The sequence below is a fragment of the Styela clava genome, chromosome 8 (genome assembly GCF_964204865.1).
Source record: "Styela clava chromosome 8, kaStyClav1.hap1.2, whole genome shotgun sequence".
NCBI classification, from domain to species: domain Eukaryota; kingdom Metazoa; phylum Chordata; class Ascidiacea; order Stolidobranchia; family Styelidae; genus Styela; species Styela clava.
Window position 1 is genome coordinate 14757889 of NC_135257.1, and position 14607 is coordinate 14772495.

Genomic DNA, 14607 nt, shown 5'->3' on the forward strand with positions numbered 1-14607 from the left:
TATTCTCAGCTTAGATTACGATCTGGTGTTTATATCCCATTTTGCTCACTAAGCGGCACTCTTGGAGGCAGGGAATTTTCCCGAGTTATAGCCTGTTTGCGGTGTTTTGCGCTGTATTCAGTAAGTAGTAAGACCGGTTTGGCTATGGTTGTAACGTATTCGCGTTGGTGTCATTCAGTCATAGCATAGACTTGTGTTTTCTTCTGAAGCGATAACTCACGACTTCATAGTATGAATCATGAATAATAACAGCCCACGAAAGAATAATGGATATGCCCGTTTTGCTTCCAAGCCAAGTTACGACCAACAAGAAGTTGGATTAATTGCAGGTGAAGTTACCGTACATTCTTCTCATCAAAATGTTTTTTTTAGGATTTTTGGAATTCTATCTTAGGTAAACTGAGGCCCATAAGTTATATATTTTTTAAATCACTTTATTGCACTGTGTGGAAGATGAAAACAGGATTATTTAGAAATCTAGCTGCTTACTTTAAACTACTAACTAATACATAGGTCTGTAGGCGCACGTTCATGAGCTGTTCTTACTTGTTTTAACACAATATTTGATTCACAGATGATGATGACACTGTGGATGATTTGGTTTACAGGGATGATGTCAATGGCAGGGATAAACCAGATGAGAATACTGAAACAAAGTAAGTATCCTATTCAGCATTTGATATTCTTATTACAGCGATAGCAGCTCATGTGTATTATTGGAATATTAGCTTGAAAGTATTGAAAATAAATATTGTTTGAAAATTTGTCTGCTATGTATAATTATGTATTTGGCATTTTGTTCCAGCCTGTCCTGGCTTCCTTATGTTAAAGGTTTTATTTCAGCTAAGATAATAAATGAAGGTGTAATCATCTATTAACATCAAGATTTGTGTTATATCTCATGAATGCAATACTTGGTTTACTAAACTACTCTGCGATGTCTAACTTAACTTGGAAATTTGAAGAATCTTTGTGAGTAATATCAAATTCAAAAATCAAATTTTTCTTTCAGATATTCAATGCGAGTGAGTATGGAGAGGATGAATGGTGTTAATGTCAAAACAACGCATTCCACAAGTTGCAAGTTGAAGTTTATTGTTACATTATGTGGCTCCATTATAATAATCGGCATGATTCTTATTTTACATTTCTACAATAATCGCCCAAAGACTATCAGCATTGGGGATGGACCCTATGGTCTTGCACAACTGTGTTTACATGACAGGTCTCTGAAAATTTTAGACCACATGAAGAATATTAAAATGGAAATCTCAATTGCAGGAGATTATTTTCCTTCAATTGAATATGACCAAGCGTATAACTGTAACGAAGATCCAGCAACTATGTCTGGTATGTGCTTGAGATGGCCTGAACATAATACCACATTGAGCATTATTTCGGTGAAAATTCCGATTTCTTCGTCACCGAGTGATGCTCTTCAGTGCTTAAAGGTTTCATGGTCTTACAAGCATAATAACATACCTGAAGATTGTATATATCTAGACAGTGTTGATAATGGTGAAATAATCGGACAAAATGTCTGGTTTGATACTCAAAATTATGTTCTCTGGCCTCAAATTCAAGATTCATCATGTGTTAAGACATGTTCTCATTATGTTACTGGAAGTCAAGTCGGTGCCACTGAAAAAGCACATAAAGATATGGGTGGCACAGTTGTAGAACCACTTTGGATGTCATCACAAGCATTACTAGTGAAAGCATCATTACATGATCCTCTTCTTGCTTGTAGCTATTTATGTCATAACGCTACCCGATCAAAATTGTGTCTGAAAACAAGGGACGATGACAGCCATCATTTATTGGCACATTCTGATGTGAAAGAACGAACATCCAATCTGACGTATGTTGTTTGCGCAGCAGAGAATACAAAAGAACTTTATGAGAAGGCAACTTCTACTCTTTTAAAACCAGATCTTTCAGTTACTCAAGGTAAACTTTCAAATGTGGTTAATGATGGCGTTTATTTTGAATCTGGCCAGGAGCCTTCTCATCTTATGACAGAAAAGAAAAAATTGACAGAATCTTGCTCTTTTCTATTCAAACGTCCTTTGTGGAACATTGTTTTTAACAAAGATAATGTTGAAAAAGAGTTGAATCACATAAAGGAGATTGGTGGAACAGGAATATTATGTAACATGAGTGACATATTCACTGCAATTGGAGATTTCGAATTACGTAATGATTCCAACATAAACACAATGACTGTCATTAATTCAATGCATGGTATGGGATTTAAAGTAATGCTGCCAGTTTCACCCTTTGTAAATTTTAATTCTGATAATTTCCAAAAAGCAGTTTATAAAGATTTTCTCGTCAAAAGTCAGACAAAAGAGGCTCCTGTGCTAACAAATGTTCCAATGTTTGGAAATCGTATTTATCCCGGTATTGTTGATTTCACAAACCCTGAAACTAATGGATGGTTTGCAAAACATGTCGATTTTTTTAAAACAAAATTCAAAATAGATTATATTCACTTATTTTTTGGACAAGCCTCATGGCTCCCAGCACAATATAGTTTGCATAATCCATTGCATAACCCAAGTTTTTATTCTACATTATATACGAATGTCGGACGACAAATTGGGACTTGCACAGTCACTGATGTTGCATTTTCATCGCAAGGGGATCGCCAGATCGTTATGCTTAAAGCAGTAGATGGTTTAGAATCTACTATGAAGTTGGCATTAGCATCCGGATTGGCTGGTTATCCCTTTTTCATTCCAAATCTACCCTTTCGCTTGGCAGAAGTGAGCATGATGGGACCAGCTGATTTAGAAGATGGTTTTATTAGATGGATCCAACTTGTATCTTTTTTTCCTGTTGCTCATATGCCCTGGGATTTTGATGCCCTAAGTAAAGCTGGAGTGAATTTTACCAGGCTTACCAGTATGGTTAAAAAGTGCATGAATATCAGGCATGGTCCAGTTGTCGGATCAGCACTGGAAGCTGCCATGCAAGATGCAGATAAAGGTGGCTCAATACCTATCATCTCCCCTTTATGGATGGCTGCTAATGTTCCACCAGTTTCTGAAGGCAAATTTGAAATTGAAAGAATTTATAAAATCCAAGATCAATTCATGATTGGTGAAAATATAATGTTTGCGCCAGTATTGCAAATGGGGCAACGTTCTAGATCTGTATATTTTCCTGCTGGCCAGTGGACGGAATTGAATAAACCAGGAAGCAAAATAGGTTCAGATGGTAGACTTTGGCTTAGTGATTACAGAGTTGATTTAGATGACATTCTAATATTTGTACGTAAAATTTAACCCTGCTCAGTGTTATAAATGTTGTCACAGATATTTGTAATACAATCGAATATCCCAATAATTTATATTGCATTTCCCTAAATATAAAATTCATTCTTTATCAAATTATTTGCCATGGATGGTGTATCTTAATTGAGTATTGGCCCATAGTTGATTACAGGTAAAACAAACTCATTACCTAATTAAAATTACATTCTATTTTTGATAGCAGCATAAATATATATTATCACAAAAGCATGCCAGTTTATACCGATCATATGTACATATGGAAATGATGAATCACATATGCCGGTATCATGCCAACACATTTCCTTCTTTTGTGCAATTCAATACATCCTGTTGTAAATGATACCACATACAACTCTGAAGCAAATAACATGTGTAATATATTTAACATATTTATAAAGTGCAGTATGCTTGTTATTTATTGTTTTTTTTCAACAATTTTTCTTTGAAATAGTATAAGATGATAGTATCCTGATGGTCTACTGCAATATGTTTTCCTTTCCAAGCAGTTTGATGAATATAGTTCCATTTACCCAATATGTAATCCTATTTTCAATGCCAAAAATATCCAAACTGCCCCCTGATTTAACTGAAACAATTCAACTATTTTCATTTCAAGTGATAAAGCATTCTATTATATTAATTATTGTTAGTGCTGCTTTTGGGATTTTTTTTAATCTGAGAAAATTTTATTTTGTAAAATTTCATTTCCTTGGAATAAGTTTACTTCAATAACAAATATTCAATGATCCTGTATTTGGCACTCTACCCAAGCTAAAAATTAATCCCTCTAGTTAAATTATGATTTTTTTTTCTGTATTTTCTTAGTTTATTCCTGTGTGAAGTATTGATGCAAAACATTTACATTTGTAAATTTGTATTAAATATTATTTGATGTGACCAACAACTTTTGTTATTGCTTTGAATGTGTCTGTTTTTTTTGTTCTGTAAATGTCTTCCAATACACAACTATCTTAAAAAAAAACGATTGTGAGGCATGATGTCACTGCATTTGTATACAATATTGATTGGCTGGTATTTGTGGCATCAAATTAATGCATTTGAAAATGCCGCTTATAGGGTTGATTTAGGCCAAGATAATTTTTTCTAAATGAAATTTTATAAAATGAAAAATATTTGATTTTTTTTATTTTAGATTGAAGAAAATTTTTCATTTGAAAAAATTTTCTGGTGCATTCACAAGGCCCATGGAACACGTCTAATATTTTCTTTATCATATAACAGCATTATCTTATATTTCTTTGCTAAATCATCTAGTTACGATCAACCATGATAGGTATGAGCACATTAAAAGCGAGCATTCTAAAATTGATCAGCATCTTGCCATTTTTTTGACTGCCTATTACTAACCATGACATCTATAAGTATAAAAATTGATTATATCTTGCTATTTTTATGACTGCCTGAATTTTTGCATTTCTTTTCTTGACTCTAGTGATTTCATTATATTTTGTCAATTATTGCTGAGAACATATTGCTTTGAATTTTTAATGTTTCTAACATTGTACCAAAATACATGTATAGCATATTATTGTCCGAGCACACGTGGATGAACAATATATGAAATTAGAGAGTCTAATTATGGATAATGTCAGTTAGTAATCTACATAGGGTTCAATATTTATATGTATTTATTTTACAATCACATTTTCATAATATACACATGGAAAATTAATTTCTGTAAACGTCCCTTCTGTGAATGACAGCTCTATTTGTTCTGTTTTAGTTTAGTGATTACCGGTATATATTTCAAAATTAAATCAACCACGGAAGCCCGTCTAGTCTTAGGTATGATATCCTATTTGATTGCATTCTGAATTTTGCCATACTGTTCTCTTTTATCATATTTCAAATAATGTCAAGTTATACCGTTTTTGTTGTGCAATGAAAAATAGTTTTCAGAGATATTTACAATTACATGGTACGCGATGGAACAATCTCAATCTCATAATTTTCAATGTTGGGTTGTGAAGCAAGCGCTGTGGTCGAATACACATCGTTAGTCACACGCAATAGCTTTTTGCACTTAGTGTTCGATGATGGCTTCGATCTCCCTCTTTCTGCGTGTGATCTTGCTTTTCCTTGAAAAAAGTTGTCGTTTTCCTCCTCAGTGGTTCCCAACCCTTTTACATATCGCGGCCCACTATTGAGCACTTTAAATATTCTCGGCACATCTATAACAAAACATGAACACTCCTACTGATAAAGCCAGTTTGTTATTAATAATAAACAAAGGAGATCAGATAAAGGGAATTTTATTCAATTAGATACAACATACCCTGTGTTTAGTAACAGGTATAGATATAATAATAATAGTGAATGTCAGTAGGACTGTTATGGCCGGAGCCTCTTTACTACTGCTGTAATGCGGGACGAATGTGAAGGAGACATGCTCCCAACTCTTTGTGAGATACATACTCTTAACGCAGGCGAGAGGGGCCCCAATAATTTCGTCTATATTTAAACACGTGTTGTTCCCGCTTCAAAAAAAATATCATTCCCGAAAAGTATGATATTCATTCCCGAAAAGTATGATATCCCGATATTATAACTGTTTTCTTACAACAATGTACACAAGAGCGCCTTTGGAGCACCTCACATTTTTGTAAAAGATCCGCGGCCGCACGGGTTACACGTGGTCTTTAAACGCCCCGCCGATCACGCGCTCCGGTTTTGCCAAAGTGACTATAAACTTTATAGTCACTTTGGGTTTTGCTCGCCTTTCCACGTTACGCCCTTATTATTAACACAGGCATTCACTTTTGTACCTACGGTATTTCTTTTTTGTTACAATATAATATGTTTCTCCCACTGCCAAAATCATTTAATAGTGTTATTGTCGGCACTTGCGAGAAATGAAAATGGCAAACAAACTGTATTTAATTTAATTAACTGTATCGCTAAAAAACAACAAATTGATTTAAAGTTGTTATAAACCGCTGGACGTATCTTTTCACGTTGTGAATTTCGTGCAAGGCCCGGGCATATGTTAATGGCAAATATCATAGCATTTATTATGTCGAAACACTAATTCGACTTTTCAGACCGCAGAAACTATTCAAAAAAGGTAAACGTTTTTGTGTTAGAGATATGAAATAATCGTCAATTCCACCACGCTTTCGTCAAGTCGTGCAATTTACTAAATTTCAAGACGGTTTTCATGAATTTCATTACATCAGTGTTTGAACTACTGGCGTGATCGCAAGGGAGGGCAAAATAGAATATATTCATCGATTCGAATATTTTTAACGAATTGTCAAATATCGGGTATTTTTATTATATATACAACACGCATCCAGAACGCTAAACATTCTAATGTTGGTGAGCTATTTCTGACAAATTATTACACAACGGCGAACGTCGAAGTGTGGCTTTATATTCCTGGGAGAACTAAGCGTTCACATAGGCGACATGTGTTAAAAACAGCTAGTAAGGAGTGAATTAGGTATTTTATTCCGATTTTTATCTTTTGCGCCGGCTTTGATCTTTCTCCCCACCGTTTGTAAATTACCTTTTCCTATTTTAAGCTGACAATATTACCATTTCTGACGCCGGAATGCGGATATCTAAGAAGACGATATAGTTGACTTTCTTATGATTTTACTTTTCCTTTCTGCGTGTTTTATTTTCCTATTAAATAGTGTATAAAAACCCGACAGAGTTATTGCTTGAATCCTGAATGTTATTTTGAGTTTAAATAACGATCCAATAAATCGGCAATAATGCTAGTCAAATAATAATTCCCTGGTTAAATTGGGTACCTTGTTTGACATTTTCAATTTTACGAAACGGTGTTGAACTAATACCCAAATACGACTCCTCAATTTTGTCGTTTCTGTTAGCAAGAGCCGTGGGGTCATTTCACGTAATTGAAGGGATTGGAAATTGGAATAACTCGAAATAAATTCAAAAATGAAATCTCTCCGTAGCACACCAAAATCATTTCGCGGCACATTGGCACTGTGGTTGGGAACCAGTGGTCTAGCTGGTTCGCTGTTTAAGTTTCAGCAGAAAGAGCATGATTTTTCGAACAGCTTTCTCAGCAGCTCATTATAAATAACTCTTCAGGTGTGATTGATCTCTGCTAACAGCTATAACAAACAAAGAGTATATGTATGTATTATATATGAATTTATTACACAAATTTCAAAGATATGTGACGTTCTAAAACCGAAGTGCTCTGTCTAAGGTGGGCATATCATACACATATATTCAAAATCGACTCACAATGTCTTTTGAATCATATTCAAACCAATTGTTATATATTGTTACTGAAATGGAAGAATTGACATGAGAAACACTAATAATAAAAGGGAAAATGAGTAATGATATATGTATTAGTTAAATAATATTACAGTACTTTATTAGGACATAGCTACAATGGACGGAAAAGAAACACAAATCAGTGCAAAATAAGCTTTGGCAATAGAAATATGAAATGCATTGTACATAGTATGGCCTGATAACTAATATAAAAAACAAAAAAGCAACTCATGTCCGCTTTATTTACAAGTTTTAATAAAAATACCAACTGTACTATTGATTTTAAGGGTAATATAAAGAAAATTTTATGTGCAACTGCTGACACTTTTTCATTACTTATTGTCCAGATTACATTTTTTATTATTGGAATATTGATTTGCATACCTAATTCTAACTTTACAATTATCTCTGATAAGATAAAATTTAGCGTTATCGTCTCCGTTCTAGTGGGCATGGATTACAACTAAAACTTTGGACTGAACACAGATCTGTTGCCCGTTCCATGGCAGACAATAAGCCGTTGTATGGTGTAGGGTTAAGTACCGATATTAGTTATAGTATGCATAAATGAGCAAGAAGAAATAAATGAGCAAGAAGTAATAAAACTCTAGTATGATACAAAATTTCATATGTATTCATAAGTTGATCAATAAATAGCATTTGATAAGAGCGGTAGCTGATGATGACTTTTAAAAAATAAAACATTTATTAAGTATAATATTAACTGCTGTGTAAAGATCAGAAAAGTAATATGCTGCATGATGGGAGGATAATCAATACAGTGATTAATCCTTTTTTGATAATAATATGAGACAACAGGATTGTTTCATTCTGCTCCATCAAAATTGTACTTCAATTCCTTACAGATTGTCTCTCATTTAGCAATATATGGACATCTAATTCTCTAAATTTCACTAATGAATTTCAAGTTACTGAATTGGTTATTAAATACCACTTCTATTTGAAATGTCCCACAGTTGTTGCATATCAACTTAATAAATTTCTTGCATAATAATTTAGTCAGCACAATTCTTATCGATTTGACAAAAGTTATAAAATAAAATTACAAAAGGCACAAGCAATAAAATTTTTATGATAAAACTCCCATTCAAAATTGTTTTTCTGGTATTTATATAGTTTGACATGTGTTTTCTTACTCCTAAGATTTCGAAAAATTGATAAAATTCAGATAAAATGTACTGGCAGGTTAATGCAGAATATGGACAATATGAAAAAAATTGACCAATCGCCACATCTGAGGTGAGGTTTGTGAGACATTGTTCACTGTCACATAACAACACTTTTTATAAACAGTAGCATGAAATGTAAATAAAAGACACCTTCATTTCAATAAAGACTCAGTACAAGAGTCTGCTGTAGGGTATTTAAATGGACAGGAATTGATATTTATTCATTCCAGCGGGCCTCGATCTGCTTGCATCACAGATTTAAGTCCCATGCCATCATCTCACCCAGGGCGCAACAAATTAGTGCCATGTCCGACCAGAAATTAACTGGCCCTTCAAATGTAGCAGACCCTCATAACAACAGTATTTCGGGCAATAGTTAAAAAATTCTTTTTTGTAAGTATTTGACAGAAAGTTCAAAACAGTGGTTCCATTCATGTATGAATAGTCCAATATGCAATATGAATAATTGTCATAAAATAGCAGGCTACAGTAGATATACGACTAGATTTATTCTAAGTGTTATGTTAAATAATCATGATATGATACTTGAAGCGATTTTTCAACAATTCACATATATGAAGAAAAAATGCAACTAAAGCAGGGGTGTGCAAACTTTATTACATAAGGGGCCCGCTTGATATAACTGGGTGGAACCGTGGGCCGCACCTTTCTTTAACATAGGCTTTCTAGTAGTTGCAAGCACAAAATGTTGGTTATTGATTTTATGATATGCCTTATTAGGGCACTGTAAAGTCATATAGGCGTAGAGAATAAATTGGACTCGGGTATAAGCTTTGCAACGAAAGGGAATTACCAAAGTAAAAACTCTTTTCCCAGGCCACACATCATTCAAAATTGGCACTTCTCTGCAGGCCGCATTTTGCTCCCAGGTTGCACACCCTTGAACTAAAGGGAAGACAGAAAAATAGTTGTCTATACTATATTGATGTTACACTTACAACATTGGAATACATTCTTCTAGTGTGATAGCAGCAGGCCAATTCCCATATTTGTTTTTATCTTTTTCACTGCGAATATACTTTTCAAAAACTTTGTCAAGTTTTTTACCTGCTACAAATATCCAATTATCCCGAAAACCCAATGTTTTACATTCCGTGCTGCCTAATTTTGCTAACATATCTTTTGTACTATCTTTCAAACGCTGAGTTGCATCATCATAAGTTGTCATAATAATGACTTCATTTTCATCAAGTTCATTGAGAAAAGTTTCAAATTCTGTACTATCAACTTCATATAAATCAAAAACCTTAGTTCTCAACATTGCTCCAGTTCTTCCATCAATGACAGCAACATTCAATCCACGATTAACATTTCCCTTTGAATTACTTAGGATCCATGTACCGCCAACACAAATGGATGGACCGATGATATTGGCAGCACCACTGACTATTTGAACAGGTAGTTCCTTTTCTGCATTACATTTGATTTTCATATCACATACCTGGTTTGCCATTTGTACTTCTGGAAGTTGGGGAGGTTCTCGATTAATCTTCTTAGGAGATTCTTTCTTTTCATAATTTATTTCGACAGCTTTTTCTCCCTGTCTGGCTTCTAGAACCTCTTGCACATCCTCCTCTATGATTTCGCTGGCAGTGAGTTTATTAACAATGTGTATATATGTATTCACAGTGTATGCTACTGCGAGAATTGCACCAGCAACAAGAAGCAACTTCAAAATGTTGGAAGCTCTCATCGTTAACCTAAATTGAAAAAGTGCAAATATATTTTGAGTATTAAGGTTTTATTTTGAGTTCCAGCATATCACAGTCACCACCATACACATAATAAAGCATGTATATCCAAAGCTTTATAAAATTTAATAATAATTGATACATAATATAAACTGATTAAACCAGGAAGGAGTGTGCAACCTGCATGCTAAATGCTAGCTTGTGCCAAAGTGACTATTCCCTTTGGCTTGTGCAAAATGAACAACGCATGTCTTAATATCATTAACCAAAATTTTGAGCTTGTAACTACCAGAAAGCCTATGTTAAATAAGGTGCAGACCGCGGTTTCAACCTGTTACTTGTATCTGGCCCACCTGTACTAAAAGTATCACACCTTGAATTAATTATTAAACAATAATCATTTGAGTGTTGCCTAAGCTTCGCTCACAGATCATTCTTTTTAATTTCTGAGTGAGTTCTAGTGACCTTGTTTTGAGCAAATATCCTAAAAAAATCAACTTCGCACCCTTCTGCCCTTCTATTCATATTTTGTATCAGAAAAGAAAAAGTAAAACAGCAGAAGCACAATGCATACTAATCCCTTGAAATCAATCACAGGCATGCTGAATATCAAAAAACAACTTTGCACTTACCGTTTCTAGCTACTTTTCAACTTGCATTATTCGTTGAATTTAAAAATAATATTTATCGAAATATCATCTGATATAAATAAAAAGTTTAAATTTTGTTTACATGCTCCAAAGAAAACAGTAAAGTTAATAAAATTACTAAGTATAATAAGGTACATTTACTACAGAATACAATCAAGTTGTCAGTATTGGGCTTGAGAAAAATAACACACCAGTCAAATACGACACCATGAATGCCAAACTTTCAGAAGTTAATTTCAGCAAAAGCCACAATCAGTGAGAAAATTAATGTTCAAATAAATAGGACAAGTCAAAGTGACTAGCGAGATAATTATTTAATCAGTTAGACTTCTCACGCCCTAATATGGGTAGAAAAAATAACAACAATTTTGTATCCTAACATTTTGTCAAAATAAACATAATAAAATGTTAACTGCATATTGTAAGCTAATAAAATCGAAACAAGCTAAATTATATCAAAGAATATTGGGTATAATCAATGAACAATATTAGCCATGGATGTTCTAAACAACTAAAATATAAACATTTACCAGTAAATTCACCAAATGGGGGACAATTATAATTTTGAATATAATGAATAAAAAAGAAAACCAATCTAGAACCGCATTTTCAATTCCATATTCAAAATTATTTTTCCACAAAATTTGGCATACTAAATTGTTTGGCTTCAGTCATCCCCTGTCATGGCTGTCAATTTTGTTCACTGGAAAAAAGTATTTCTATTGCAATCATTTTAGTAAACTTCCGAACTACATTTTATCACTTCCATATTCTAAACCTGCAGTTTACATTATTGAGATATTGTCGTAAATAGCAGCAGATAAACTAAGATAAATAAAATGCATACATCTCAATAAAAGTAAATATGGAAAGCTGAAATGATGCAATAGAAATTGAAAACGACAATACAATTGTAAAAAAGTTACGATTTCCTTTGATTGAAACAAAGGTACAGACAGGTACATTGAAAGCACAGGTATACAAATAGTAGTGAAAAGCAACAGTGGAAAAATGTAATCTATGAAACTGAACTAAGAGCATAGTAAGAAACAAGGATCTCATCTGAATGGTTTTATATCCCCAAATTTTGTCTTTCAGGAACTTCCTTTATTTCAAACTTTGAAAAAACATTATTTTACAAATTCCATGGAAAAATGAACTGTCATCAACGTTATTAAAATCTTAAATTTTTTTGACAGTATCAATCTCTGATATCACTGGATGTTGAATGAACCAGACTACATATATGTATCAATTTGAAATAAACAAAATTATCACATTCAGAATTCTGCTTTACTAACTTGCCAGGCAAAAGGTTTAAATGTAGATATATATATATACTTATCAGGAAATTTACACATATGAACAAAAAAATAATAATAATATTTATAATAAATTAAATCGGAAGAGCTCATATTAAAAAGAATTTTGAATGAAAACAGTTACCGGTACTTGTACAATCGAATCATGAATACATTCACATTTTACAGAAGACCAGATTGATTAATAAGGTTCCAAATTATTCAAATCTATCGCAATGGAAATCTACTTGTACCTCTACTACAGCACAATATAATATTTTGTCATAAAGACTGCCACAGAGATAAAAAAAATATTGCAGTGAATATCACTGAGAAATTGAATACAAGATTAAAAAAATTAAATCGTTTGGATTACTCCCGCATGTACCTGTATATAATTGATTTCAGCATTTATTTTAAAATTCAACTAGCTAAAGATATTCACGAAATATAACACTTTGAAATTGCTTCAAACTCCAGACATTAACTGCAGTAGGGATTACAACAAGTATTCCACAAAATAATGCAGACAGTTATTGAGATCTGGATTATCACGTCGTTCAGCAAACACGAATAAATAACAGGTTCAATTGTAGTTTTACTTCAAGCGAAAATAATTATGGTAATATAATAGAAACAACAAGAATAAAATTGTACAGTTGGTTATTAATAATCAGATCTTCCACTGAGAAAGGATAAACAACAGTTCAGTGCCAGTCGAATCACATCATATTTTAGATAATGACAGAAACTGAAATTGATAAAAATGAGTTTACAGGTCAAAAGTGGAGGACACTAAATTTGAAAAATAAGATTATAGTTTTTGCTAATTGTTACAACTTATAAGATAATTTTTGAATTCCAAACAATATTACAACAAAGAAATTCGGTTCTCTATGAAAATAAACACTGCATACTTATAAAGGTAATAGACCTACATGAAATTATCCATGCAATAGAACACATCCAAATTGTTTTAGGCTTTTCTTCACATACACTACTCTCTCCAATATTGTCTTCTTCAGTGAGCGATTTTCCTTTGTCAGAGATTTGTAATGAATGATTGTTGTGTCAGGAAACATTCAGATATATTTGGTGACTTACTATGATTATTTTATAATAATTTGTATTACATTATACTTTATTTCGGTTTTATAACTTAGGTATACAGCCTTCAAGTGATATTGCTTCAGGCCAATCACCAAATTTGTTTTTATTTTTATCATTCACCATAATTTGTTCGAAATCAGATGGATGTTTTAGTTTTTTGCCTCCTACAAATACCCAGTTGTCTCTAAAGGCAAGTGTATTAGCTTTTTCGCTTCCGAGATCCTTAAATAATCCCCTTGCTTCATCGTCAAGCTTAAATGCTGCATCATCATATGTGGTGATAAGAACTAGTTCATCTTCTTCAACCTTTTTAACAAATTCCTTTACTTCAGTGCTATCTTTACCATATAAGTCAAATACTCCTTGCCTTATAGTCTCCCCATTTTTTCCGTTAACGACAGCAATATTCATTCCCCTGTCAACATTGTTCAAAGCATTTTTCATTACCCATTTTCCATTAAAACAAATTGAAGGGCCGATGACATTGGCAGCACCAGTAGCAATGCGAAAAGTGAACTCTGAATCTGAACATCCTGTTGTCATTTCACATTTAAATTGTGTTAATTCCTTAGGCACTTGAACTTTTTTTTCGGTATCATCCCATTGCTCTTCCGCTGCTTTTATAATTGCATTATCAATCAACAAATCTGGGTCTTCTACTTTCTTATCGGCAATTTGAACCTCCTTTTTAATTGGTTCTTCCTTTTTTTCTTCTACGTCTGAGGATTTTGTAAATCCCAGTAAATTTGCATACAGTTGTATCGTGTACCATGATAATCCCAAAACAAATATTATCAGTAAAACACGAATCACGCCTGCACCTCTTGCCATAGTTTAAAAATTACGACAAAATCTGAAAAATTCATCACAGAATAGCATGTTGAAATCATGAAAATTGAAACAAAATGCTTTCAGACAGTTTACTGGTTTAGAAGCATAAAACAAGTAAAGTCTGCTAGAAATATGGAAGTTGGAACTTAAAAGTCGGTACCGGTATTTTAGAAATGACACTTTTAGACTTTGTTATGTTTAAATAACTTTATTGAAATGGCAATTTTGTCTAT

At 33.1% G+C, this 14607-nt stretch overlaps 2 protein-coding genes and 1 pseudogene across 3 annotated transcripts; 1 reads left to right on the top strand and 2 right to left on the bottom strand.

The window, feature by feature from the left end:
- LOC120345455 (myogenesis-regulating glycosidase-like) lies at positions 1 to 5254 on the top strand. Its single transcript, XM_039414908.2, has 3 exons — positions 1 to 329; positions 575 to 656; positions 1013 to 5254. The coding sequence occupies exons 1-3, from the start codon at positions 239 to 241 to the stop codon at positions 3288 to 3290; spliced, it is 2451 nt and encodes an 816-aa protein (XP_039270842.2). The 5' UTR covers positions 1 to 238; the 3' UTR covers positions 3291 to 5254.
- Positions 5255 to 7433: 2179 nt separating this feature from the next.
- On the bottom strand, positions 7434 to 11247 carry LOC120345403 (protein FAM3C pseudogene; annotated as a pseudogene). The gene is made up of 2 exons (XR_013477545.1): positions 11115 to 11247; positions 7434 to 10491 (listed from the first exon to the last, which is right to left on the bottom strand). The product of XR_013477545.1 is annotated as a protein FAM3C pseudogene (transcript).
- On the bottom strand, positions 11181 to 14396 carry LOC120345402 (protein FAM3C-like). The gene has a single exon (XM_039414834.2). The coding sequence runs from the start codon at positions 14372 to 14374 to the stop codon at positions 13586 to 13588; it is 789 nt and encodes a 262-aa protein (XP_039270768.1). The 5' UTR covers positions 14375 to 14396; the 3' UTR covers positions 11181 to 13585.
- Between the last annotated feature and the right edge of the window lie 211 nt (positions 14397 to 14607).

Excerpts from the sequence above, each read along its gene's own strand:
- LOC120345402 (XM_039414834.2), bottom strand. The coding sequence starts at position 14,374 with ATGGCAAGAGGTGCAGGCGTGATTCGTGTTTTACTGATAATATTTGTT.
- LOC120345455 (XM_039414908.2), top strand. The coding sequence starts at position 239 with ATGAATAATAACAGCCCACGAAAGAATAATGGATATGCCCGTTTTGCT. Across the intron at positions 330-574 it reads AGAAGTTGGATTAATTGCAG|ATGATGATGACACTGTGGAT; the intron begins GTGAAGTTACCG and ends TTTGATTCACAG. Across the intron at positions 657-1,012 it reads GATGAGAATACTGAAACAAA|ATATTCAATGCGAGTGAGTA; the intron begins GTAAGTATCCTA and ends TTTTTCTTTCAG.